General features: G+C 41.0%; 1 protein-coding gene across 2 annotated transcripts; it reads left to right on the forward strand.

Annotated features, from left to right (window-relative positions):
• Window positions 1–306: 306 nt before the first annotated feature.
• Window positions 307–25,119, forward strand: Rbmx2 (RNA binding motif protein X-linked 2). Of its 2 annotated transcripts, XM_057759905.1 has the most exons (8): window positions 307–383; window positions 562–677; window positions 2,638–2,689; window positions 5,653–5,782; window positions 9,120–9,303; window positions 9,817–10,044; window positions 14,127–14,276; window positions 24,785–25,119. In XM_057759905.1, the coding sequence occupies exons 1-8, from the start codon at window positions 379–381 to the stop codon at window positions 24,823–24,825; spliced, it is 906 nt and encodes a 301-aa protein (XP_057615888.1). In that variant the 5' UTR covers window positions 307–378; the 3' UTR covers window positions 24,826–25,119. The 2 variants fall into 2 exon arrangements, with proteins under 2 accessions (XP_057615888.1, XP_057615887.1); XM_057759904.1 differs by lacking the exons at window positions 14,127–14,276; window positions 24,785–25,119 and having other exon boundaries at window positions 9,817–10,966.
• The last annotated feature ends 327 nt before the right edge of the window (window positions 25,120–25,446 follow it).

Below are 25,446 nucleotides of genomic sequence, written 5' to 3' on the forward strand. Positions count from 1 at the left end.
TAAAAGAACAGGGCTTTAGATTAAGAGATAGAACTGGGACTTTCAGACCCCGGAGCAGACACACTACTTCATTCAGAAAACGTTTAAAGTTAAATCAAATAATGCCTTATCCAGAAAGCCAAGGATCCCGCCCCTGCTCTACGTCACAAAAGGAAGCAGCGAATAACTCGGGAACTATTTGCCACAGGAGCAAAGACTACTAAGCGTGAGAAAGCGCTTCCGCGCTACTGTGCAGGTGCCATTACCAGGGAACTTCCGGCGGAAGTTCCGCCTCAGGTTCTGCCGGCTCCAATCTGAGCTGGGTGATCGGGTTGCGTGCGCTCTTCTTAGCTTCACCCGGAAGCTGATGGCTTGAGCGGGGAGCGCGAAGACGCGAATATGAAGTAAGGCTTTAGTTTCTCTGTGGAAGGGGGAGTGGGGTGCGGATGGTCGCCCACAAAGACGGTGACCGGTCGTCGCCGGGGTGATAGGGCCTTCATAGCCTCGGGGCGGGAGAAGATCGGTATCTAGAAGGTAAGCTATGAGGAAAGCTACTTAATGTCTTATATTTTTCCCGCGCAGTCCTTTAACCAAGGTGAAGCTGATCAACGAACTGAACGAGCGAGAGGTTCAGCTCGGGGTGGCAGAAAAGGTGTCTTGGCACTCGGAATACAAGGACAGTGCCTGGATTTTTCTTGGTGAGGTTCACAGTTTTCTCTAACAGTGCTGTTCAAAGTCGCCACTCCGGGTATTTTGCGCCTTTGTTCATCAGTTCTGACCAATCTAGTCACCCACAGTCATGTAGCTTGTCTGCCCACAGGTCCGTTTTTTATTTTTATTTTTTTTACTCGTCCATTTTAAGTGGTCTTAAAAACCAGTGCTTTTAAGGATTGTTATTTACTTAAAATCTTGTACTTAAAATCTTGCCACTTGGCTGCTGAGACACAGTTAACTCCACAATGAACCCATTATGATATCAAAGAAACTGAGGTGCAGACAGGTTAATAGAGTTCTTTAAGGTCACACACTGCTGCACTGAAAACTAAGATTAGTGCTTATTATTTCATGTTTACTATCCGTCTTTGCTCAAAATTATTTTCTTCTCTGGTTGACTTTTGCTTCTAGTCCTTTGCTGTATTGTTAGGCATCAGGACAAACATTAGCCGGCGTGGAAGACACTGAGGGTGGACTCCCCACTCAAAATCAGCTCCACTCCTGCTTAAGATTTAAAATGCCACCTGAAAAAGGTGGCGGTATCTCGGTTTGTTCTTTAAGGGAAAGCTACTTCTCCTGATGAAAAGAATACCGTCTGTATTACACCCTTGGCCCTGGGTGGCTATGGGACATTTTAAGCAAACCTAAGTACTACATACTAGTGTGTCCCTTCCTTAAGACTTAATCCAACTGGGTTTAAGATCATCTGGCTAGGAGTCGCCTGCCAGGAAAGTTCATTCACCTGAAGACATTGGAAGAAAACGATCCCATTAATGAAATAGTGTCCTTATACACCCGAGGAGGTTCTCAGTGCAGGTGTTTGCCAATTGCTGTTAAATCTACCTGCTGTTCTGACTTCTAACTTATCCACCCCCTTCCCTTATATCCCTTCTTTGGATACTGACTGAAATCCTGAGCATGCTTGCCCCAACACACTAGACTTCCTTATTTCAAATCTAAAGGCTCTGCTGTTCCCTTGCAGCCGCTTCTCAGCCTCCATTTCTGAGCATACCTGCCTGCCTGACCCTCTAATTCAGTAGGCACGGCAACATATTTCTTATTTCCCTCCTCCCAGTAGCTGGTGTAACTGACAACTTGCTGGACCTTAAGCTTCTTCCTTAACCTTTTTTTTTAAATTTATTTATTTTTACTTAAAATTTTCTACCTCCTCCCCTCCTCCCATTTCCCTCCCCCTCCCCCCAACCCTCTCTCCCTCCCTCTCCAGTCCATCCTTAGTCCATCCTTAATCTGTTTTAAAATTACTAGGGAGACTAAGAACCTGCAAAGGGAAACTGTTACTTCTCTGGTAACAGTATTACTATTCTGTGTTCACTTTATGACTTTTGAAAGAGTCTGTTCCACTAGATATTGTGTTAAGCACTTTCTATGCACAGTTTTGTATCTGTGACATTCCCGTGAGGCAAGTATACTGATGACCCCTGTCTACACATGAGGGGAAGTTCGGAGGGGAATTGATGTCCTCTGAAATGCATAACAGTATTTATATGTCTATAATTCCTAGTTTGCATGTAGCTGTGCATAACGGCATATTTTAACTCAGTGTTTGTGAGATCTGAGTCTTGTGCAGGAAATGATCTGCTTTATAGGATTTTGGTTGTAAGGACTGAATGATAAGATTCATTTGGTAAGTGGTGACTCCTTTCCACTCAGAATTAATCACTTTTATTCCTTTTTTTTTTTTTTAAAAATAGTCTCATTATGTAGCTCTCTGTTTGGGAACACACTATGTAGATCAGGCTTGATCCGAAAGTTACTTTTCCTCTGGACTATTGTTACCTTCACCACTCTGTCATGGTATGAGGCTGATTTTTGTGAGCTCAAGGCTTACTGACTCTGCAACTCTGGTGTCTGTTAGTGCGTAGTATGCAGTAAACATTTGATTAATGCTTGCTGAACTGGACTGTGCTTTTTTTTCTTTCCTAGGAGGGCTTCCTTATGAACTGACAGAAGGAGACATCATTTGTGTGTTCTCACAGTAAGTCCTCTTTCATTCCCTACGATCTGGGTGCACAGAGCACTTTGCTTCCGTAGTTTATTTTTGTAATGCCAAAAAGGTATTACACCTCTGACGCTGGTAGAAGAGGCTGAGGTAGGAGGATCACCATGAGTTTGAGGCCGGCCTAGGCTACATAATACATTCTAGGTCAGCCTGCACTACAGAGTGAGACCTTGTCTCAAAAAGCCACCAATTTTCATTCTAGGCTGAATGACATCCCTGCATGAGGAAGACTAGAGCTTTGATCAGTTTCAGGATAGATAAGGTTCCAGAACTTTAGCATGTGGGAGATCCCAGAGCTTGGAACTTTTAGAGGCTGTCTGGGGGACTCTAGTCCACTTCTGTCAAGTTTTTACTGAACCTTGTTCAGCATGGCCTTGCATTGGAACAAAATGGGATTCCCAGGAGGGTGCAGTGTCAGGGCCCCTTGACCTTATCTGTGTGGCATTGTAGAATTAGGGCAAAGCACTGAAAAATTGGGCAAAACAGACAGTTTTAGCCTGGTTTGTTTTATCAGCATTGCTGCATTGCTGTCTGAAATGGTTTTACTAATTTCTGCTCTCACTGAAATGCCTATTTATCCAAATCCTTTTTTTCCCTTTTGATAAAGGGTTTCTCAGTGTAGCCCTGGCTCTGCTGGAACTCCCTATCCTGTTACTTTACTGTTTATTTTTGTCATTGTTTATCATCGATGCTGTTTAATTTTCTATATAAGCTATTGTATATATTCTGCAAGCAAATACTTTTACTTTCCCATTTCTTGTATCTATTTATCTAATTGTATTGGCTATAGCTCCATTATATTGTCAAATAGTTCTCAACCTTTGTTGAATCACATTTACTATTTTGCACTAAGATTCTAAATTTTGGATTGGGGTGTGTGTATGTTTGTGTGTGTGTGTGTGTGTATAAAATCATGTAACATATATCAGTTCCCATTTTATTTTCTGATTTTTTTTTTATTTATAAAGCTTATTTAGAATTTGTTTTAGAAGAAGTAAGGTAGGCTATTTTTGTATTCAATTAATTTTTGCTTTGATCTTTATTAAAGCCTGTCTTTATTAGGTTAGTTTTATTATTATTGTTATTATTATTATTATTATTATTGGATTTTTCAAGACAGGGTTTCTCCGTAGCTTTTGGTTCCTGTCCTGGAACTAGTTCTTGATCACAGAGATCCACCTGCCTCTGCCTCCTGAGTGCTGGGATTAAAGGCATGCGCTACCACTGCCCGGCTGGGTTAGTTTTATTTTATATTCATTCTTTTTAAGGAATCAAATTCTTCAAGGTTACAGATTTTCCTGAGTGTAGCTTCTAGAAATTTTCATGTATTTTAAATTTTTTGTTAGTTTTTAAGTAATATACCCTTGACATTTTTTTGTTGTTTTGTTTTTGTTTTTTTTTGTTTTGTTTTGTTTTTCGAGACAGAGTTTCTCTGTAGCTTTGGTGCCCGTCCCGGAACTAGCTCTTGTAGACCAGGCTGGCCTCGAACTCCCAGAGATCTGCCTGCCTCTGCCTCCCGAGTGCTGGGATTAAAGGCGTGCGCCACCACCGCCCGGCCTACCCTTGACATTTTAAATTTTGTTTAATTTTTCTTTCATCCAGTTATTACCTAAGAGAATAGATTTCAAGTTCAGGTTAGTGGGAAGTTTTCTTTTTAATTTTTTTAAAATTTTATGTGTATGGGTATTTTGCTTGCATGTATGTCTGTACTACGTAAGTGCCCAGGCACAGAAGCGGATACCAGACTCTTACTGATGGTCATGAGCCTCCAAGTGGGCGCTTAGGAAGTGAACCTGGGTCCTCTAGGAAGAGCAACCAGTGCTCTTAGCCATTGAGTCATCTCTTTAGCTGCAGTAGCAGGTTTTGTTTAAAATATTATTTCTAGTTTTATCACACTAATTGGTAAGTATATACTGTAGATTTTTAGAGTTTATTTTTAACTAGATTTTTTGTTTTGTTTTGTTTTGTTTTTCGAGGTAGGGTTTCTCTGTATAGCTTTGGAGTCTGTCCTGTAACTTGCGCTGTAGTCCAGGCTCACTCACCTCGAACTCACAGAGATCCACCTGCCTCTGCCTCCAGAGTGCTGGGATTAAAGGTGTGCACTACCACTGCCTAGCTATTTTTAACTAAATTATATATATATATATATATATAGTTATGTGCTTGTGTGCGCATATGTTTGTGTGTGTGTGTGAGTGAGTTAGTGAGTGTAAGTACGCACTGTAGAATCAATCCATAGGCATCAGAGTCCCCTGGAAGTACAGAGGTTGTGAGACACCTGGCTTGGATAATGGGAACTAGATTTGGGTTTTCTGCAAGAGCAGTAGGTGCTCTTAACTGCTGAGCTGTCTTTTTTGTTTTTTGTTTTTTCAGAAACTTTAGTGCTTACTGATATTTATTTTGGGACCTTACAAATAGTGAATTTAATTTGTTTCATGAATTCTTGAAAATAATTTATATCATTATATACTTCAAAAATACCTATATGTTTCCTAGTCTGACATTAGTGGATTATTGGTAATTATTTTTATTTCCATTTTTTTTATTTGATATTCATCTAGTCTTATTTTTGTCAACTTTGTTTTAAACGTAAAAGTCTCTGATAAGTGTCTGTTTCTTTTGTGTAGCCCTGGCTGACCTGAAAATCGAAATATAAATTAGGCTGGCTGGCCTCAAACTTATGGAGATCTGCTTACCTCTGCCTTCACCCACACCTGACCAAAAGTTTTGATTCATGAGTTATGTTTTTTTTTTAGTGCGAAATAACTTAGTTTCATTTAATGCATTCATTTTGGCCTTGTTATATTCTTATTTAACTTTTTATTTTCAACCTACTGTGTCATCTTAATTGATTTCTTCTGTACTGAGTATTTGAATTTTGTTTCAGTATAAAAAATTTTTACATTTTAAATGAATAATACATTTTATAAACTCAACAGATATGGGGAGATTGTCAACATTAATCTCGTGAGAGACAAGAAAACTGGGAAATCCAAAGGATTCTGTTTCCTGTGCTATGAAGATCAGAGGAGCACAGTTCTGGCTGTTGACAATTTTAATGGAATTAAGGTAAATGTGCTTACTGTGTAGGATTTGGCTGGACTTCTTCTGTGTACAAGGTAGGCTTCATTCTTTTTTTGCTTGCTGTTTACAGGTGCAGAAAAAGTCCTGGTCAGCTGGATGTATTGTGGGGATTGTAGAGGTGCCTAGACACACTGGATAGGGAATGATTCCAAGAAACCATTTTCTGGCTCATGCATCTGCTGGAACTTATTCTTTTTCCCTATGTGTTAGCAAATTGTCATTCCAGAAACATGGGTACTATGCCCCCTTATCTGGAGGATGTTTTTCTTATATACATTTTCCATCTGTTCCAATGCGTTAGAGACTGGAAACCCTGCTCTTGGATATTGTGCTGTGCTAGAGAACCGGGGGCTTCATCAGGGCTTTAGGAGCTAAGACAAACATCTGTATTTAGTATATGATTCTAGTGACTTAACTTATTGGCTCTTGGAAACTCTTTACTTAAATCTGCTGACCAATTCTATAAAAATAGGCCATTCTGGAATTTTAAGGGCGTGACCTTCAGAAGAAGTTGTCATCAAAGGAAAATTGCTTTTTTAAAAAATAAAAGTATCAAAATGAGAAAAGAATGGATGACAGAAGCTTCTCAGGTTTAAAGGCACACGTAAAAATGTAGTCTTGGAATGGAAGAGTAAAACTGAAATTCTGCGCTCAGATGCTGTTACCTGTATAGAAGTGTATCTACTTGAAAATAGACTGTTTATAAAGCAAAGGGTACATTTTATTGTTGTTCACCTGCACAACTATAGTCTGTAGTTCAATAATCAGTGGAAACTGAAAGGTCCTGTGTGGCAGGAGTAGAAAAAGATATGAGAGCTTAAGAAAAAAAGGAAGTAAAAAGATAATCATGGAACTAAATTTCAAGCTCCCACAGTGAAGCTCATGGGAGTCTGATGGGACCATGTATCTGAGTAGCAAGTGAGAATCACATCAATCTTCTGCCTTTAGGCAAAAAAAATAAATACATGGGAAAAAAAACCAGAAGGGAAGGGAGTAGTAACACACATTAATGACGTACCAAATGAGTTCTTATACTTTCGGAGTAGTTGAACATTTGTAGTTGACATTAATAATGTCTTGTCATTTGAACATTAATACTAGAAACTTAGGTGACAGGTTCTGTTTAATTAGAAAAGTAGTAAGGAATGACTCTTTGTTCACATCAGACTCTGTAAGTTATCCCGGAGAGGGTAGCTATTAGATTTATCTTGTGACTATAAATTAGGAAAGTGAATCTAGATATTTTATTCTCAATTTTTTTTTATTCTCAATTTTATCATTTTCCAAAGACTCACTAAAAACAGAATGAGCCCATTTTCTTTTCTTCCTGACCCCTTGCCATTCTGCATTTTCCCCTTGACTTACTGTAACAGTGACAGTTTGCTGCCTCTAAACAGAGCATTCAAATGAATTCACTTAGCCAATGACTTCTGTGTAGTTGCCTTTTCTAATGGCATTATTACTCAGTGGTGCACAGATGTGGCATTTGCCTTATTGGCAGGCAAGCAAAGGTCTGGTAAAGAATGATAACCTGCTATTTCTTTAAGGAGCGCCAAAGACTTGTGCTTTACTCTGTTTTGGTTTTAGGGGAAATAGGAGCCATTTTGATTATGAAACCTGGTAGTATTTGTAAGTTGATTGTACTGTGTAGATGTCTAAAGTTAAATGTAAGGTTAGCTGGCCTTATAAAATGTAATGAAAATTCGTCAGTTTCTCTAAACCAGTAAATATCATCCTTGACAATATTTGTTTAAGCAACTCACTCTCCCTTCTTGGGGTTATCTTGATGGAATAGTACCGTCTGTGTTTTTCTGTGCCTACAGGACAATGTATTTCACTATGGTCAAGTGAGGCTAGGAATTTTTCCTGAGCTTGAGGCTTGTGAGAAATAGTTAACTGTAGTTAATACCTGTTCAGCTATGTACTTACTTTCACTAAATGGGATTCATGTGCTCCTATTTATATGTACAAATGGTGATAAAATGAAATTTTACCATATTCTCCATTTGGGCTTTTAAAAATCAAGTAAAGATTTCAATATGTAAAATCTTGTGTAAAAATCATCTGTAATGATTTATACTTTATTAAAAGATGGCCTAATTAGTTTTAAGGAAGAATAATCAACCTTGCAAATAAACTACAGTTTATTTACACTAAAAAGAAAAAAGGAAGTAAAGGTAGGAATATAGTTCAGTGATACTCAGTGCTGGAGTCTTCTCCAGTATATATGAGACCCTTAATTCAGTACCACCCCTTCAGCAAAAGAACTTTGTTCCCTTGGTCTGAGTTTGCCTCCTGATTACTTTGTTGAAAAAGCAGCTGTTACAAATCACAACCCCAAAGAACTTAGACAACCATGACGAAACTAAGAAAGACTTTCATAGATCTAATTTACATGGGAAGTAGGAAACGACAAGATCTCCTGAGTAAATTGGGAGCATGGAGACCTGGGGGAGAATTAAAGGGGGGAGGAGAGAGGCGGAGAGGGGAGCAGAGAAAAATGTAGAGTTCAATAAAAATCAATAAAAAAAGAAAAAGCAGCTGTAACATCAGATTTCATGTTCTAGTCCTCATGCTCTTCTAGGGCATGTTGTTTTCTTGTTAAATGTTGTGTATAACTTTGTGTATATGTGTATTCATGCATGAGCACATATCTGTGGACAGCATCAGCATCATTTCTCAAGATCTGTCTACCTTTTCCTCTTCCTCCTTTTTTTGAGACAAGATCTTTCACTTGTCTGGAACTTGTCAAGTAGGCAGGGTTGCTTTTGACTGTGAGCTCCAGCAGTCTTCCTTTCTCTGCCTCCCAATGCTGGAATTACAAGTGTGTGCTACCACACCCAGATTGTGTGTGCTTTTAGGATTAACCTCAGGTTCTTATTCTTACAAGGCAAGTGCTTTAACAACTGTATTATTTCCCTATCCTTATAGATAATCAACTGTGCTTTTAATCCTAAATTCTCATAGACTTTCTTGATGATGTGCTTTAGGGTAGTACTTCTGAGCGTTTTTGAACTTCATGATACATGCAGGACATGAAAGAATTTGCATAGTCCCCGTAGTATATCAAGGGAAACTCTGGTCACAATTTCCCCAGAGATCTCACCTGCCCTAGGCCCCATTCAGCTGCCCTGAATGCTGTGTATTATTAGCTATAATATATATTATATCTATATGCTATAACATACCAGTTGAGCATGTTTTCTTTTATGGTTTTCCTATTTAAGGTAATGGATATGATTCAAACCTGATTCTCTGTAGTTTGGTTCAGAGAGTTGGATGTTGGGGCTGTCTTTGCTAAAACATTTCTGGTCTTGCTTAGATCAAAGGAAGGACTATCCGCGTGGACCATGTGTCAAACTACCGGGCTCCTCAGGAATCAGAAGATGTGGATGATGTGACCAGAGAGCTGCAGGAGAAGGGCTGTGGGGCTAATACACCTTCATCAAGTTCTCCTGAGGTCTCTGAAGATGACGATGGCAAACCCACAAAGAAGCACAAAAAAGGTGGAGTGTTCAAACTCAGGAGAAGATTCTGGGTAGTCTTAGTGTCTTCTTTTCCGGCATGCATAGATAGTCAGTAATTCACTCTTAAGTGGAAAAAGGGAAGATGTGAGAATCCTTATTTTAATTGAGAAAGCAGATGTTTCTGAGGAAGGAAGGCTACTTGTAGGGGCTGAATTATGTCTCCCTAAGTTGATATATTGCCATCCTAACTCTTCTGTATCTCAAAATGAGATTGTATTTGGAGATACAGCCCTTTTGTGTGGGGTTGTTTTGTACAACTTGACCTATCAGGACTAACAGATATCCAGTTTGATTCTGGGAGACATTTTCCCTGGAGGCATAACCTGTGACTGCTTCCTGCTGCTGCCTGGGATGTTTTTCACATGCGTATTCCCATCTGCTAGCATGGGAACATTTTGGAATGTCTCAGTTTTATGTGATATACTGAGAGAAGAAAGGCACATTTTAAAGAGCTTTCTTTGTTTTCTTTTACTTATTGATTTCCCTGCGCAGACAAAAAAGAGAAAAAGAAAAAGAAAGAAAAAGAGAAGACTGAACGCAGGGAACTAGCAGAACCACCGTCCTACTCTTTGTCCTCCAGCAGCAGGACAGCAAAGGAAAAGGATGACCATGGCCCAAAGAAGCACAGCAGCAAGAACTCAGAGAAAGCCCAGAAGTCTGAATCCAGAGAGGGAAAGAAGAACCAACCAGACTCCCCTGATGTCAGGAGTTCCTTCCATGGTAGAGCAGAGGATCCTGAGTGGGAGCCGAAGAAAGAGAAACCCAAGCATGAGCATAAGTCCTCGAGCAGGAGGGAGGGAGAAGAAAAGAGCAGAGATAAGGATAGAGGGAGGAGCTCAGGTGCTGCTTATTCCAGCAGGCATGGTGGGCATTCTGAAGGGCGGAGTCATAGAAGCAGAAGTAGGAGTCCGGATAAGTCCCATAGGCATAAAAAGCATAGGCACTCCAGGGAGCGGGAGTCCTTCCATGCCAGTGACCGTAGACATTACTGAAGCCTGTGCCAACAAAATTATGAATTTTGTTGTATAAATATCAAATTCTCTTTGTTGTTGATATTTCTCTATATAAAGTTTTGGGGACTGAATTTTTTCAATCCCTTACATGGCAGACTTGCTCAGAAGGCTTTAGTTTCAATAGCTAGATACCTTGGATTTGAAAAACTACACCAACACCATCCACTGTCCCTGGAAAATAGTTGGCACTGGCCAGAGTGTGTGGCTAAAATTTGGTTTATAGACTTGGCCCTTAAACCCATAGACCTCTGATTTGTGATTACTAGCAAAGGCAAAGAAGGCAATGCTGAGTTCTAGTCTTCATGTTAGACATTTAGAGCCCAGCACTGTAGGACCTTACAGATGGCAGGCACAGTTGCAGAGAGCTGCAGCTTCTGAGGTTTGGACAGCTTAATGTGGATGTGATAGGATTCTTAAGACCAGCCAGTTCCTCCCCATTACATCTCTTTTCTGTTTGCAGGGATGGAACCCAGGGTTTGGTACATGCTAGGGAAGTGCTCTATTAGAGTCAGCTATATCCCAGTTCTCTTTATTTTGTTTGTGGTTTTTGATGGGCACACTATCTCTTTATGCATTTTTTTCTTTGTAACTTATTTATTTGTATTGAGATAAATACATATAAAATAAAAGTAACCATTTTAAGCAATTCAGTGGCATTTAGTAATTCAGTGTTGGACTAAAACCATTTTCATGTAGTTCTAAATTGTTTCTCTATCGTCTCTAAAAATCATAAATGGGCTTTTGTTTCTATGGATTCACCTATTGCTTACTGTTCTCATTTCTGTGACCAATTTCAGAATCCCTGATGAAAGCAGTTTAAGGAAGGGTTTGTTTTCTTATGTTTGTATGCTTGTGGAGACTACTGACAACTTGTGTCTGTCACTTTCCTCCTTTCCTTTGAGACAGTATCTCTTCCTGCCCTGAGAGATGTTTGGGGTAGACCAGCTTGTCCGACTGGCATATCCTTGGGTTCACCCCACGTTTCCTCACCCAGCACTAGGGTTGCAGGTATCTAGGTGCTGTTCAGCAAGCACTTTTGGTGGAGGAGGTGGCAGTGGCGAGCCAGAGTCCCCACCTTGGCAGCAGCCATGACCGCTGCAGTTTCAACCCAGAAGGCCCCTGCTCCCCACTAGCCATCCTTGTCCCCCATGCAACTGTGAGGGTGGCCACTGCCAAGGCGGAGATTCCAAATTGCAACCACTGCCTCCCCCACCCTGAGGCCTGAGCTAGCTCAGTTGATAGAGCATGAGACTCTTAATCTCAGGGTTGCGGGTTCAAGCTCCATGTTGGGCACCAGGTGATGCAAGAATTTACAAAAGTATTATTATGGGGATTCAATGGGAAATAAACCTCAAAGGACAAAGTGGAAGCCCCCATGGATCCAGCTGTCATCTGTTTGGCTTGCTTCTGCTCCAACCCCCTAAAGGGGCAAGAGAGACCCCCCCTTCCTCATATGAGATCACATCAGACATCTGTACACAGAAGCCACAGCCTAAGGCATGTACCCCCAAGCTATTGGCAGAATGAATTCCCACAACACACTTTACCTACTGAGCCTTTTTCCCAACCTTTATTTTATCTTACAGTTTTAGGGGATACTGCACAGCATGGTGAGGAAGACGTGTAGCAGGTGTCCGAGTGATACAAGGTCACATTGTGTACTCAGGAAGCAGAGAGAGATGAATATTGGTGCTCAGCTCACGTTCTCATTCTTTCTTTTCATCCAGTTCAGGATTCCAGTCACATTCAGGAATTATCATCACAGACACACACAGAGGTATATCTACTAGGTTGACAGTGATGATTAAATATAAGTTGTGTTTTGCGTGTTTCAGTGAAATTATACGGGAGTGGTCCTTTGTATCTCCTTTTTAACCTAGTAGGTTTCCAAACCTGATATTGTAGCATGTTTGTAGTGCTTTCCTTTTCATGTCCGCATAATAATGAAGAGATTATGGTTTTTGTTCATGGATGGACATTTCGAATTTTTACTGTTTGGCTAATCATTGTGCCTTTTTGTGTTCCAGACATGCCAGGCTTCCTTCAACTCTGCTAAGATGGGAAGTTGTCATCTCCATTGTCTGTCTAGTCTAATTAGCGGTTCCTTCTTAACTTTCTTCTTTAAAAAGGTTTTAAGATGGAAAATTTAATTGCATCATTTCCCCTGTTCCACTCCTCTGTCCATGACCTCCCATGTCCACTCAAATTCCTAGCCTCTTATTCTTGAATTATTACTGTTACATATAAAGGTATGAATGATTATATAAGTGCCACCCATTGAGTCTGTTTAGTGTTGGCTTGTATGTATATGTTTTTGGGCTGACCACTTGGTTTGAGATAAATGCTTAAAGGACTCATCCTCGGGGAAGACTAATTTTCCCTCTCATCAGTCTTTAATTGCCTGTATCTCTTCATCTAGGGTTGGGCCTTTGAGATTTCTCCCAGGCACATTGGCAAGTCAACTGATGTCATCATTCAGGTCTCCCTTTAGCAGCCATTTCTCTGATATTTCATGAATGTATCTTGCCTGTCATATGTAGAAGATAGTCTTGCAGCAGACTTCCTAATCCTCTGGCTCTTGGAATCTTTCCACCCCTTCCTCTGAGATGCTCCCTGAGCCTTAGATGTGGGGGTTATGATGTAGATGTTTCAATTGGAGCTGGGTACCCTATGGTCAGTTCTCTGCATTTTGACCAGTTCCTACTTTGTGTAATTATCTTTGCTGTGAAAAGAAGCTTCTTGGATGAGGGGTAAGAGCTATACTAATATGTCTATGAAGTATTTAGAACAGTTAGGAATTACATTGGGTTAGGAAAGTGGTAATTGTAGGTTCTTTAAGATCCACGACCTCATTAGCCATGGATGGCTGACTAGGATTATAGTACTAGCATGATTTCCCTTCTGTGGAGTGGACCTAAGTCCAGTTAGACAGCTGTTGGTTACCCCCAATATGTAAGTGCCACTAGTGAACCTTTAGGGGTAACTCACTACACAGATCTTCATCGTGCGTTGTAGGTGTCACAGCTGCATGGGATTATTGATTGCTTCCTCCCTTGGCAGCTTGCTAATAGCTTTTGGTGCTACTGAAGCTAGTCTTGGGGGAGGAGGCTTTCAGGTCAGATCAAACTCAAATCCTCTGAGTCCAGTGTCCAAAGTGGGTGGTGCCTCTGACAATAGAGACTGACTTTAAACTTCAGGGAGGCAACCAAGGGCCACAGCAATAAACTATATTGTTTGGGGGAGTCTCTTGGACTCCTCTGACTAACAACTGTAACAGATTTCTCATGCCTGGTACTGGGATTTTTATTAGATAGCCTAGGGCTCTTTTTAAAATTCTTTCCTTTTATTGAAAATATCCTGATTACAGTCTCTGCTCCCTCTACTCCTCCAAGTTCCTGCCCACCTCTGCCTCCCATCTGGATCCACTTCCTTTCTGTCTCTCATTAGAAAACAAACAGGCATTTAAGGGACAATAATAATAAGATGAAATATAAGATACAACAAAAATAACACATTGGAATTGTACAAAACAACCAGAAGGAAGAGTTCATGAGAAGGCACAAGAAACAAAGACCCACTCATTTGCACACTCAGGATTCCCATAAAAATGCTAAACTGGAAGCCATAATATATACACAAATGAACTGGTGTAGACCCATGCAGGTCCTGTGCATGCTGTCTCAATTTCTGAGTTCATATGAGCTTTGCTCATGTTGATTTAGAGGGCCTTGTTTTCTTGGTGTCCTCCATCACCTCTGACTCTTACGCTCTTTCTGACTTTTTCCACAGGTTCCCTGAGCCCTAGAGTGTCATGGGTATCCACCAGAGAGGACTGCCAAGAAGAGAAAACTGAGTTTAAGCCAATAGAAAGTCTTTATTTGCTGGCCAGTGACTACACTGGCTGTTCGGGATCCCAGTGTAGCATCCACCTTTCTCAGGGTGAGCGTCAAGTACAAAAAAAACATATTCTGGGTTAATATACTTCAGTTAACAAGCCTGAAGCAGAACTACAGAAGCCAAAAAGCAAGGCTAGTACATTTAGAGCCTTTCCCCAAAGGCCTTTGTTTTCATTTTTGTAGGTGGGCTATCTATGTGCTGAATTTTACAGTCTGAATGATACTTCTATCATGGTGTCAGTATTGCTAAGGTCTAGGACCCTGTTACATTCCCCAATGGTCTTAGTGAATGAGTCAAATCATGGACTTATTCTGCTCTAAATCGTGTAGTTGGTCCTAAGAAACATTAATTTTACTGAACTAATATGTAATTGGCCATATAGTTTAACATGCAGGGTCCTAGCATTAATCCAATCGGAATGAGAATTAAAGGCCCAGTCAGTGCTGATGGCAGAGTAGTTAGCCAGGGGGACCAAGAGAACAGAAACTGGTATCAATTATCTCATTTATATCTTTGCTTCTTTTGCTTTTTAAGATTTTCCCCAACCATGGCAAGATTTTCTCTAATTACTCCTGATCAATTGGCTTAAAAATACAAGCTTTTCCCAAAGTCATTCATAGTTTCCTTTATCTCATGAGAGATAAGTCTAAGCCTCTCCAATTTTGTAGGACCATTTCTGTAAGGGAATCTAACTGTTGCTTTCATTCAGAAATGAAATCTTTTAATACCTCTAGGTCCAGATCAGCCTGTCTACTTACTTTGGCAAGCATCAAAAAGGCATATTTAATCAAACCATTAGGACATGCCCACCAAGTAGTCTCAGGGGCTAGGTAATATGGTTGTTGTCCAGAAGAATTAACCCTTAAGGCAGAATAGCAGGCATCAGAAGAAGGGGAAGTGCCTAGATTAAAGGTTTTGGATAGTAGACAGGTTTCAGCCTCTTGTAAATCCTCTAATGTTAATTTGGGGTGGCCCTAGTCCTAGTGAGTTTTGTCAGTGGACTGACAGGCTGGTTAGTTCTTCTCCCTATGTAGTCTGGTGGCCTGTGTGTGTGTGTGTGTGTGTGTGTGTGTGTGTGTGTGTGTGTGCAGTCTAAGTAACCAGCAATCCTTGCTGATTTCAGACTGGGAATGATTAACTCTTCCCCAGGGTCGCTTCCTGTGGCATAGAGTCTGACTCCCCAGTTTTTTCCTGTTTTTTAAAGTCCAGAATCTTTGTTATGGAATCTCCAGATTTTTAATTTTATGGCCATTGGATTACATTTTTCTATTGTGCATTTCTTGGGAGGGGGTTTTTTTCTGTATATTCATCTGTATGTTTTAAGGAAGCCTCTGTTTTATAGCCCTAATTTTTGCAATGGAAGCTTCCTTGTTCCTGGCAACTAAGGGGCCCAGCCTCAGTGCATGCATAGAATTGTAAGCTCTGTATTCCTATCTCAAAAGATAAACTTCCATATCTTTCCTTTTTTTCCAATGTAACCAGACATTAAAGTTCAAGACAGAATATGGGTTGCTGGTCTGCAGACACATTAGCTATCACCGCCCCTGAGGTCAGTAGGAATTAGACCTGACCCTGTATTTATACCAAACATAAGATCCAGGAGGACGTAGAGGGCAGAGAGAGGAAGGGCCTTATGTCCAATGAAGCCTTAATTTTCATGGGTTCATAGTCTGGAGACATTCCATTTGGCTGCATCCGTGACTTATTTTGACCTGGGTGTAGTGGATCTATGGTGTAATGCCAACTCTCTTCACAGCTGTAGGAATGGAGAGAATCACCATGTAGGGTTCTTCTCAAGTTGGTTTCAAGTGCCCCTTTGGGTACCTGCTTGACTCAGACAGTATCACCAGACTGAACAAGGGGAAACTGATGGTGAACTCAGGTCAGTTTGGCCTTTTGGATAGTCTCATGAATATCTTTTATTCAAGAACTGGAGGGGCTGTAGTGACTTGAGAAAGGAATATAGAGTTCTGACAACTGCTTGTCTCGGAGCCTGGGAAACAGTGGGGGAGGTCTTCTAAACATAATCACATAGTGGGCAAATTCCACCTTCTCTGGGACTCAGCAGGCCCAAAACTAAGGAAGGAGGTCTATTCATCTTTTACTGAACTCTGATGATAGTTTTGTTAGGGTTAATGTGCTGGGGTTTTTTTTTGTTTTTTTTTTGTTTGTTTGTTTGTTTTGTTTTTTAACCTACCTAGAATTCCGAGGTCTGTATGCACAATAAAGTTCTCAATCTATGTCTAAAGCTTTAGCTATTAGTTGAGAGTTGTGGTGATCTGATTGAAAATGACCCTCATAGACTCATAGGGAGTGGCATTTGTGGAGGTGTAGCCTTGCTAGAGAAGGTGTGGCCTTGTTTGAGGAAATATGTCACTGGGGGTAGGCTTTGAGGTTTCAGAAGCTCAATCCAGGCCTAGTGGCTCACTGTCTCTTCCTGCTGCCCTTGGATCCAGATGTAGAACTCTAAGCTACCTCTCCAGCACCATGTCTGTCTACATGCCTCCATGCTTCCTGCCATGATGATAATGGACTAAATTTCTGAATTGTAAGGCAGCCCAAGTTAAATGTTTTCCTTTATAAGAGTTGCCATGGTCATGGTGTCTCTTCACAGCAATAGAAACCCTAACTAAGAGGAGGTTTTAGCTATGAAAGCCAAGCCAATGTTGGACCCCATTGCTAAGAGGAGGCCAAATGAGGGAACCAGTTTTTGGAGGAGCTTTGTAGCTACTATTTGAGCAGTTTCAGTCTGTGGGCAGAACGCCTCTACCCTCTCAAAACAGGTATCTATAAAAACCAGCAAGTACTTCTATTCTCCCCTGGCAGGCTGGATCTTGGTGAAATAAGTTTTCCCAGAGTTCTCTGGAGGGCTGGCCTCCCATTTAGACCCTCCCTGGGTAAGGGCTCTCTGTTTTGGATTTAAGTGAGCACAAACCTGACATCTGGCTGAGACATACTGTGCTAGGCTGTTCAGTCTAGGCATAGCCTGCCTTGGTCTGAACAACTCAGAAAGTTTTGTAGATCCCAGATGAGTAGCCTGCTAGGAGTCAGTTACCAGAGTTCTGCCAGTTGTTTCTCAGAGAATGATCTTTCCCTCTGGTATCCTCCAGCAAGGTGTGTTTGAGCTCTCCACTTTTTTCCATTTGCATCACCATTTCCTCTTAGTTGTACCATGGAGTCTCAGGAAGCACTGGGTTGGGGTATGCTATCAGAATTTCAATAGGCCCCAGGGGTCATAGGGCAGCTAAGTCAGTTGTCCATTACCTTTTACCTCAGGGGAGTCATCTTTTTGATGTTCTTGGCAGTAGAGCAGTGGAAGATAGTAATTCGTAGTAGAAGCCAGATAGCCTCTAGTAGGGTCAAGATTTTCTTTTGTTTTTAATGTCCTTTTCCCCAACAGGGAAGAGCCCTCTTTCTCTCAGACTGTGGACATGCTTGGCAGTGAAAGCACAGTAACTGTCCAGTATATGGTGGTAGACTTTCCTTTTCTCCATCTGAGAGCCTGTGTCAGATCTATCAGTTCTGCTTTCTGGGCTGAAGTACCTGGCTTGGGCCCAAATCGTTTTGGTTAAAGTAACTATTGCAGCTCCCACGTTCCTGGTTTCATCTGTTGTCATGTGATAGTCATGGATGAGCACCTGTGGGTTGTCATCAGACAAGAGTGTCGTAGCAGGATTGCTAGTAGTGGGTTTCTCAAGCCAGACTTGAGGGTGGTTCAGAAATGGGGCCTGGTATTGGGTCACATGGGTCACATGACTGCCACTGTTCTGGTGTTCTGGAGGAGGGCCTCAGTGGCTTAAGGTACTGTGAGTTATAAGATCCTGATCCCTGACTCAGAGTTAACTTTGATTTTTGTGTATTTTTATTCGACTAGCAGTAAGCCAGGCATAGTGGTGAATGCCTTTAATCCCAGCCTTTGGAAGGCAGAGGCAGGAGGTTCTCTGTGAGTTCAAGGCCAGGCTGGTCTACATAGTGAGTTCCAGGACAGCCAGGGCTATATAGTGAGACCCTGTCTTGAAACAAACAAACCAAAAAGACAAATTAGTAGCTGCACATTTCTTAGACAGGTGGACCCTCCCGTGGCTCCAGGGTCTAATGGTTTAGACAGGTATGTCACAGAGCATTTCTATGGCCCCAAGGTTTGGGTTAAAACTCCATTTCTAATGTCTTTTGTTTCATGGACAAACAGATGAAAAGGTTTTGAGACATCTGGAAGTGCTAGGGTTGGAGCCAAAGTCAGAGCTGTTTTTAAAATTTCAAGTGCCTTTTTGTTTCAGTCTAGATTGCACCTCTCTACTGAGGCCTTGCTGTTTCTCAAACTCCAGTATCCGAGGCAGCAATACCTAGTAGCATCTAGAAACTCTTCTTACACCTGTCTCTTAGTCTTTGGAGTTGGGATCTGAATGATGGCAGCAGTCCTACTCTGAGGCAGGCCTCTTGCCCTAAGGGCATTTATTTTTACATCTTTTCAGAGAATGGTTGGTTTTGAGTTTTGTAATTATATGGATATTGGTTGAAATGGAGACATAACTCATGAAAGAGTAAGAGGTAGGTCTTCCTCTTTCACCTTCCCAGGGATTGCTTAGAGCAGGCAGGTTAGTGTAGGAGGTAACGCTCACCTCGGGGAACTATTTTCCCCCTTCCTGTGTTCATTCTGCTTAGATATCAGGAAGCCCTGGATGAGAGGTTTAACCCCTCCCTGGCTTTATAGAGGGACCAGGACCCTGGATGACCCAGGACTGTGAGCAGGAGTCAAGGGATGAAACCAGTAAACACTCCAGGAATGTGAAAGGTGGAGTTTTTTGGGTTTTTTTTTGCTTTTTGTTTATTTGTTTTTGGTTTCTCTGGACAACCTGGCAGCACCAAAAGTATCTGGATTCCAAACTATAGAGAACAAGTCTTAAGTTGTGTGTGTTTGTGTGTCACCAGAGAATAAACCATTGGTCAATAAAGGGAAACAAAACTGGCAAAAACACATAGAAAGACACACAGAGACACACATGAACAGAGAGACACACAATAAAAACAATCAGGGGTGACCACTATACATTCATACACCTGAACAAATACGGGAAAATCTAGTAGTATTTCACATAGATCCTGGATATAGGATCAGTAGCAGCATCCAACCTCTATGTGTCCAATCAGAAAGTGCCTTAATCAGATTTACCTCCAGAAGTGAGAGACCAGGTGACTTTCTATTTTTTTTTTTTTTTTGAGACAGGGTTTCTCTGTAGCTTTGGAGCTTGTTCTGGAACTAGCTCTTATACACCAGGCTGGTCTCTGCCTCCTGAGTGCTGGGATTAAAGGCATGGGCCACCACAGCCTGGTATGACTTTGTAATTTGTTTCCTTTGGGGGCAGAGGTACCAGGCTCTTCCAAAGCATTAGGCAACAATTGATAAAATGGAATCCTAGGGCGCTAGAACATCTCAGGTTGTGTACCCCGTAGGAGTCCCCAAACCACCACACTCTTCCTTGATCTGAGGGACTCTAAGACCTCTGGTGTCTCAAGGTCTGGTTGTCTCTGGGGATCTCAGTGGAACCTCCAGAAATGTTTTGGGTCATCTACCAGAGAAGACTTCTTAGACATGCTTTTAGTCAATAGAAAGTCTTGGTAAGGGCTGGAGAGATGGCTCAGAGGTTAAGAGCACTAGCTGCTTGTAAATGAAGTTTCTGTCCTTTTTTTTTTTTTTTTTTTTTTTTTTGTAAATGGCCTGGCCCCACAGCCGTTCAGTTCCAAAGAAACACAGAGGCTTATATTAATTATAAATTGGTTGGCTTCTTACAACTTAAATTAACCCATAATTCTTGTCCATGATAGCTATGTAGCTTGGTACCTTTTATCAGTGAGGCATTCTTGTCTTGCTTCCTCTGCATCTGGCTGGTGACTGCCAACTGAGCTTTTCCTCTTCCCAGAATTCTCCTAGCCTAGTCACCCTACCTATACTTCCTGCCTGGCTACTGGCCAGTCAGCGTTTTATTAAACCAATATGAGTGACAAATCTTTACAAGGTACAAGAGCATTATTCCACAGCAGATCTGTCTGTCTCTGCCTCCCAAGTGCTGGGATTAAAGATGTGTGCCACCACACCCAACTATTCTCTTTCTTTTTTAAAGGAGTTTCTCTATACTTTTTCTTTTCTCTCCCAAGCCTACGTATAATTTTAAAAACACTGCAAACCATTTAGAGGTTTTTACTGTATATCTCCTTTTTTGACCACATGAGTCTTTAATTTGCTGAACAACTTGGCTTCCTTAGAATTAGCTTCATGGTAGAGAAACTGGCAGGAGCTGTGTTTTTTTTTGTTTTTTTTGTTTTTTTTTTTATCACATCTCGCTGGAGTTTCTAGGTCCATGCCACCACCAAGAAGCCTGATGCCAGCTGCTCATAAACACCATTTAAGGGTTTTGTGGCAGGGCCCCTTAAAAGAGCTGCGAGGTGTTTGCTGCTAACACTGAGTCAGGAAACCTCTCTTAAAGGAGATGAGCTTGCCTCTAGTGAACAGAGCCCACCTGAGAAAATGCTGCTACCAAGAAGCAGTCCTTAATTCTGTTCTTTTGTGTCTAGAATTTCTTCCCAAGCTCTCTCAGGTTTTATGTGGATATAGTTGCTCCACATTGGCTCCATTTGTAAACAGAAGATCCTGTCCCACCTGGTCCCAGCTGTTTTTACAGAGGCCCTGAGTTCAATTCCCAGCAACTATATGGTGGTTCAAAACCATCTGTAGTGAGATCTAGTGTTTCCTTTTGATGTGAAAGCAGACACGCAGGCAGAACACTGTATACATAATAAATAAATAAAATATTTTTAAAAAGAAGGGGAGGGATTTTATGGGGCTATCACATTTAGGGATGAGTGTTCCAAAGTCTCTCACTCTGTATAATGTCTGGTTGTAGGTCTCTGTATTTGTTCCCATCTGATACAGGAAGAAGCTTCCCTGATGATGGCTGAGCAAGGCCCTGATTCATGAGCATAACAAAATGTCATTAGTAGTCATTTGATCACTATATACTTTTTTTAAAGAATAGTAGTATTTGATTTCCCCTTAGGTCCCTAAGTTATCTAGTCTTAGGTTTTTGGTCACTGCAGCAGTGTTTTGTATGGGTTCCATCTCGAAGAGTGGGTCTTAAGTCAAATGAGATATGGTTGGTTACTCCTACAAACTTTGTGCCACCATTGCACTAGTATACCTTACAGGCAAGCCTCTACTGTGGATCAAAGGATTTGGGATAATGTTTTTCTTTTGGTGGCATGCTGACTACCTTCTTGTATGAAAGACACGAGAACCTAAGGGTGAAGGCGCTATGTAGGCACAAGCTCGACTTCTCCATGTTCAATGAGTTGTGTAGGCATTGTTCTCAGTAGTGGGGTTTTGGTTCCAGGTTGTGGAAAGCAACCTATAGTCTTGGCAACAGCCTGGATTGTTTGTAGATTCCCATGGGTCCCCTTAGGCTAGCAACTCAATAAAGTGTGACCCAATCTAGGTCCTGGAAGCTTCATTTATTAATGAGATGTCAAGTTGGGATTCTGTCTTTCCTATTATTTAGCAATTTCATTTAGATCACTTTCACAATATTTATATTTTAGGAAGCTTCTACTATATTAGATTTTCATACTACTTAATGGTCCTTAATTTTAATTGTCTTTCCCCATATTCCCTTGCCAAGAGTGGTATAGCTGGATCTTGAGGTAGATGGATTCCCATCTTCTTGAGGAACAAACAGACTAGTAGATTCCGTAATGGTTGTATGAATTTGCACTCCCACCAGCAAAGGATGAATGTTCCCTTTACATCCTCACCAGCATAAGCAGGTGTGGAGGTCCCAGCAGGTGTCAATGCAGGCAGTGATTCGTGAAGACATTAAGAATGAAAACCTGGTACAGACTGACTTTGTCAACCTGGGTCAGACTTCAGAGAGTCTAATGCCAGGCAGTTCATAGTCAGCATATTTAAGGCAGTACAATTTTAGAAAAGGTTTCCAGGAAACAATCAGTCCAGTCAGTCCAATGCTAGGTACACATTAAGCGTAAGGTGTGACTACATAGAAATTCCTTTACAAAGTACATGTGACAGTGAGGGTGGGTTCTATAGCTAAAAGGCCTAGAATCTAGCCTCCGACTGATAGCATAGAGGTCAGCAGACCATAGAGTACGCGTGACACCTCCACTAAGAATGGGGAATAGTCTAAGGAGGAAAGAGTTTGGGATAATCCTTCTGGGGAATCTGAGTGACGTCTGCCTCTATAGCAAAAGATGGGTGGGGTCTTCCTCAAAGATAGCAACAGGTCACCCTGCCATTAACAAAATCCACTCTCAGCTTTCTGGATGGAATTCAGGTATTTGATTTTTATCTCCTCCCTCGAGGAGAAACCCAAGCCTGATTAACATTCTGGTTCTCTTAGTGTGCCTCTGCCAGTACAAGGACCTTTGTGACCTCAACAAGTTGTTACTTGTTTTATTGGTCTTAGCTATTCTGACAAGTGTAAGAAGAAATCTTAAAGTAGTTTTGATTTGCATTTCCCTGATGACTAAGACTGATCAACCTTTCTTTAAGTGTTTCTCAGTCATTTGAGTTTCCTTTATTGAGAATTCTCTGTTTAGATCTGTACTCCATTTTTAATTGGGTTATTTGTTTTCTTGATACCTAGGATTTTTAGTTCTTTATATATTTTTAACCCTTTATTAAATGTGTAGTTGGTAAAAATCTTTTCCCATTCTCAAGGTTGCTGCTTTGTCTGAATGATGGTGTTTTTTTTTTTTTTGCCTTACAGAAAATTTTCAGTTTAACGAGGTTCCATTTATTAATGATGATCTTATTGCCCGTGCTACTGGTGTTCTGTTCAAGACATCTTCTCCTGTGCCAAGGCTAGTCTCCACTTTCTCTTCTATCAGGTGTATCTGGTTTTATATTGCGGTCTTTGATCCATTTGGAGTTAAGTTTTATGCAGGGTGATATGTGTGGATCTGTTTAGATTCTTTTACATGCAGCCAACACCATTTGCTAAAGAGTCTGCCTTTTTTTCCATTGTATATTTCTGGCTTCTTTATATAAAAACAGGTGTCCATAGGTGTATGGACATTGGTGTATTCTGGGTCTTCAATTCTATTCCATTGACCAACATGTCTGTTTTTGTGCCAACCATGTGATTTTTAGTTCTCTAACTCTGTAGCACTACTTAGAATCAGGGCAGAGGATGCCATCAGCAGTTCCTTACTTACTTAGGACCATTTTAGTTGTCCTAAGTTTTTATCTATTTCCATCTGAAACACAAAATTGTTCTTTCTAGCTTTGTGGAGAATTGTGTTGGAGTTTTGATGGGGATTGCATTGAATCTGTACATTTCTTTTGGTAGGATGGCCATGTTACTATATTAATCCCACTGATCTATGGGCATGGGAGACCTTTCCTTCTTCTGATTATCTTCTTCAATGTCTTAATGTGTTTTTTTAATCATACAAGTCTTTTACTTGCTTGATTAGAGTTACTCCAAGATATTTTATATTATTTGAGGTTATTGTAAAGGATGTTGTTTACCATTTGTATATAGGAGGGCTACTGATTTTTTTTTTAAGTTAATCTTGTATCTAGCTACTTTACTCAAGGTGTTTATCATCCATGGGAGTTTCCAAGCAGAATTTTTAGGGTCACTTACATATACTGTCATATTATCTGCAAATAAAGATACTTAGACTTATTCCTTTCTAATTTGCATCCCCTTGTTCTCCTTCGGATTCTCTTATTTCTCTAGCTTAGACTTTAAGTAGTATATTGAATAAATGTGGAGAGACTAGACAACCTTATCTTGTTTTTGATTTTAGTGGAATTGCTTTGAGTTTGTCTCCATTTAAGTTGATTTTTGATATAGGTTTGCTGTAAATTGCCTTTATTATGTTTAGGTATATCCCTTGTATCCCTAATCGCTCTAGGACTTTATCATGAAGAGATGTTGTAATTTTGTCAAAGGCCCTTTTGGCATCTAATGAGATGATCATGTGGTTTTTTTTTTTGTTTGTTTGTTTTTTTTTTTTTTTTTTTTGGTTTTTCGAGACAGGGTTTCTCTGTGGTTTTGGAGCCTGTCCTGGAACTAGCTCTGTAGACCAGGCTGGTCTCGAACTCACAGAGATCCGCCTGCCTCTGCCTCCCAAGTGCTGGGATTAAAGGCGTGCGCCACCACCGCCCGGCTGATCATGTGGTTTTTGTCTTTCCGTTTGTTTATATGGTGGATTACATTTATTGATTTGCATGTGTTGAACCATTCCTGTATCTCTGGGATGAAGCCTACTTGATCATACTGAATGATATTTTCTGTTGTGTTCTTGGATTTGGCTTGCAAGTATTTTATTGAGTGTTTTTACTTTTATGGTAATAAGGGAAATTGGTCTGTACTTTTCTTTCTTTGTTGTGTCTTTGTGTGCTTTGCATATCTGGGTAACTGTGGCCTCATAGAATAAACTGGGCAATGTCCCTTCTGTTTCTATTTTGTGAAATAATTTGAGAAATTGGCATCAGAGAAAAAAGTCAGATCCTTGAATGTTGTCTGTTACAGGGCTGAGAATGAGACTGGGGAACTGGAATTGGAGGATATGAAGGACAGTCAGGCGATGAAAGGAGACAGAGACAGAGACCCACATTGGAGCACCGGACTGAAATCTCAAGGTCCAAATCAGGAGCAGAAGGAGAGAGAGCACGAGCAAGGAACTCAGGACCGCGAGGGGTGCACCCACACACTGAGACAATGGGGATGTTCTATCGGGAACTCACCAAGGCCAGCTGGCCTGGGTCTGAAAAAGCATGGAATAAAACCGGACTCACTGAACATAGCGGACAATGAGGACTACTGAGAACTCAAGAACAATGGCAATGGGTTTTTGATCCTACTGCACGTACTGGCTTTGTGGGAGCCTAGGCAGTTTGGATGCTCACCTTACTAGACCTGGATGGAGGTGGGTGGTCCTTGGACTTCCCACAGGGCAGGGAACCCTGATTGCTCTTAGGGCTGATGATGGAGGGGAACTTGATTGGGGGAGGGGGAGGGAAATGGGAGGCGGTGGTGGGGAGGAGGCAGAAATCTTTAATAAATAAATAAATAAATAAATAAATAAATAAATAAATAAAAGAATTTTCCATTGTGGGGGAATGGAGATGTGGCTCAGAGGTTAAGAGTATTGGCTGTGCTCTTCCAAAGGTCCTGAGTTCAATTCCAAGCAG

Source organism: Chionomys nivalis, chromosome X, assembly GCF_950005125.1.
Source record: "Chionomys nivalis chromosome X, mChiNiv1.1, whole genome shotgun sequence".
In the NCBI taxonomy this organism is placed as follows: Eukaryota; Metazoa; Chordata; class Mammalia; order Rodentia; family Cricetidae; genus Chionomys; species Chionomys nivalis.

Coding starts and splice junctions, on each gene's coding strand:
- Rbmx2 (XM_057759904.1), top strand. Junction 5,783..9,119: donor ACAATTTTAATGGAATTAAG/GTAAATGTGCTT, acceptor GGTCTTGCTTAG/ATCAAAGGAAGGACTATCCG. Junction 9,304..9,816: donor CACAAAGAAGCACAAAAAAG/GTGGAGTGTTCA, acceptor TTCCCTGCGCAG/ACAAAAAAGAGAAAAAGAAA.